The 1,245-nt window shown below is 48.1% G+C and overlaps 1 protein-coding gene across 1 annotated transcript; it reads right to left on the bottom strand.

Annotated features, from left to right (window-relative positions):
• Positions 1-527: 527 nt before the first annotated feature.
• BKA58DRAFT_444877 (uncharacterized protein) lies at positions 528-995 on the bottom strand (the record flags this gene model as incomplete). Its single annotated transcript, XM_046174107.1, has 2 exons — positions 528-810; positions 880-995. The coding sequence occupies 2 exons, from the start codon at positions 993-995 to the stop codon at positions 528-530; spliced, it is 399 nt and encodes a 132-aa protein (XP_046020387.1).
• Positions 996-1,245: the final 250 nt, after the last annotated feature.

Below are 1,245 nucleotides of genomic sequence, written 5' to 3'. Positions count from 1 at the left end.
CTCCGGCCTGCTGCGCCAAAACAGGAGTACCTGCCAGGACAACTTGTCCTACCGCCCGAACCTGTTGTTGTAGACAACGAAGAAGAATACTTTGTAGAAAGTATCGAAGACCTCCGTTACAATAAGCGTCGTAGACGACATGAATACTACGTTAAATGGACAGGCTATGACGAGATGACCTGGGAACCCGCTGCAGACCTGAAGGATAACGCAGCCGTAGCTGGTTTCCATAAGAGGTTTTCTGACATCTTGGAGCCACCCGAAGTAATGCAAGAGTAAGAGACATGATCTCTACTCACAGGAGCTCAAGAGTAAGAGGGGGGTACTGTTACGGTAACCACCGTGGTTCCCCTAACACCTGAACGCACAGATTTCGGGTGGCTCGCCAGTCCACCCGAAATCTGTTAATTGGCCAGCTAAGGCCTGAGCGCCGCGCACGGCCCTAGCTATATCTTTCACCGCTTTGCATTCTGTTCTGTTCCTTACGCAACGTCTTGTATTACACTAGATATTATACGTAGCTACAATTAACGCTTCTTGTAAGCTCTTAAACACGTGCTCGTAGCGTCTTGTGACACTATGACAAGCTCACTAAGCTTTTCAATGCTCATATCCTGCCGAACTCGCCCTAGTGCATTAATCTTGGCTTGTTTATGCATAGATGTAAACGGCTCCCACACCCGTGCTCGGTAGTTAGCTCGTACGCCCTTCTTGAACGTTGCATCAAGCGCAGTATCAAGGTCGAATGCATATCCCTGGAAGTCTTTACTGTAAGGACCAGACCGAAACTGGCCCACAATAATGACAGCACTACGTTATAGAGATTAGCATGCCTCTCTTATCTATCTTCTTCGCCTCGCTGCGTAGCCAAAAACGTACTGAGCACCCCCGTTGCACATCTTCTCAATAGCATTTCCGTTCCAGTATTCCGCAAATGCGTAATTGACTCCGATTTCTGGTTCTGGTAACCCCTGATCCTTAAGCACAGATGCCATAACATCGTAGCTAGTGGCACTATCGTCATGCCATGGTATAACTCGTCCTGCTAGCGCCAGGGCAATCCACTGCAGAAGAAATGACCATAGTAAGAGTAGCTGCATACTGGTACAGAGTCCTGGTAGCGTACTGGAGCAGAATGAGGAAGTAAGGGAGTATAGTAGCCTGTTGGCAAAAGAGAAAGATAGTAAAGAAGCTGCTCTGGCTCCTTAGCTTGAGGCGGACGTGCTTGTTTTAAGAACTACTTGT

Source organism: Alternaria rosae (assembly GCF_020736505.1).
Source record: "Alternaria rosae strain MPI-PUGE-AT-0040 chromosome Unknown BKA58scaffold_13, whole genome shotgun sequence".
NCBI classification, from domain to species: Eukaryota; Fungi; Ascomycota; class Dothideomycetes; order Pleosporales; family Pleosporaceae; genus Alternaria; species Alternaria rosae.
This window is presented reverse-complemented; position numbering and strand designations above follow the sequence as displayed.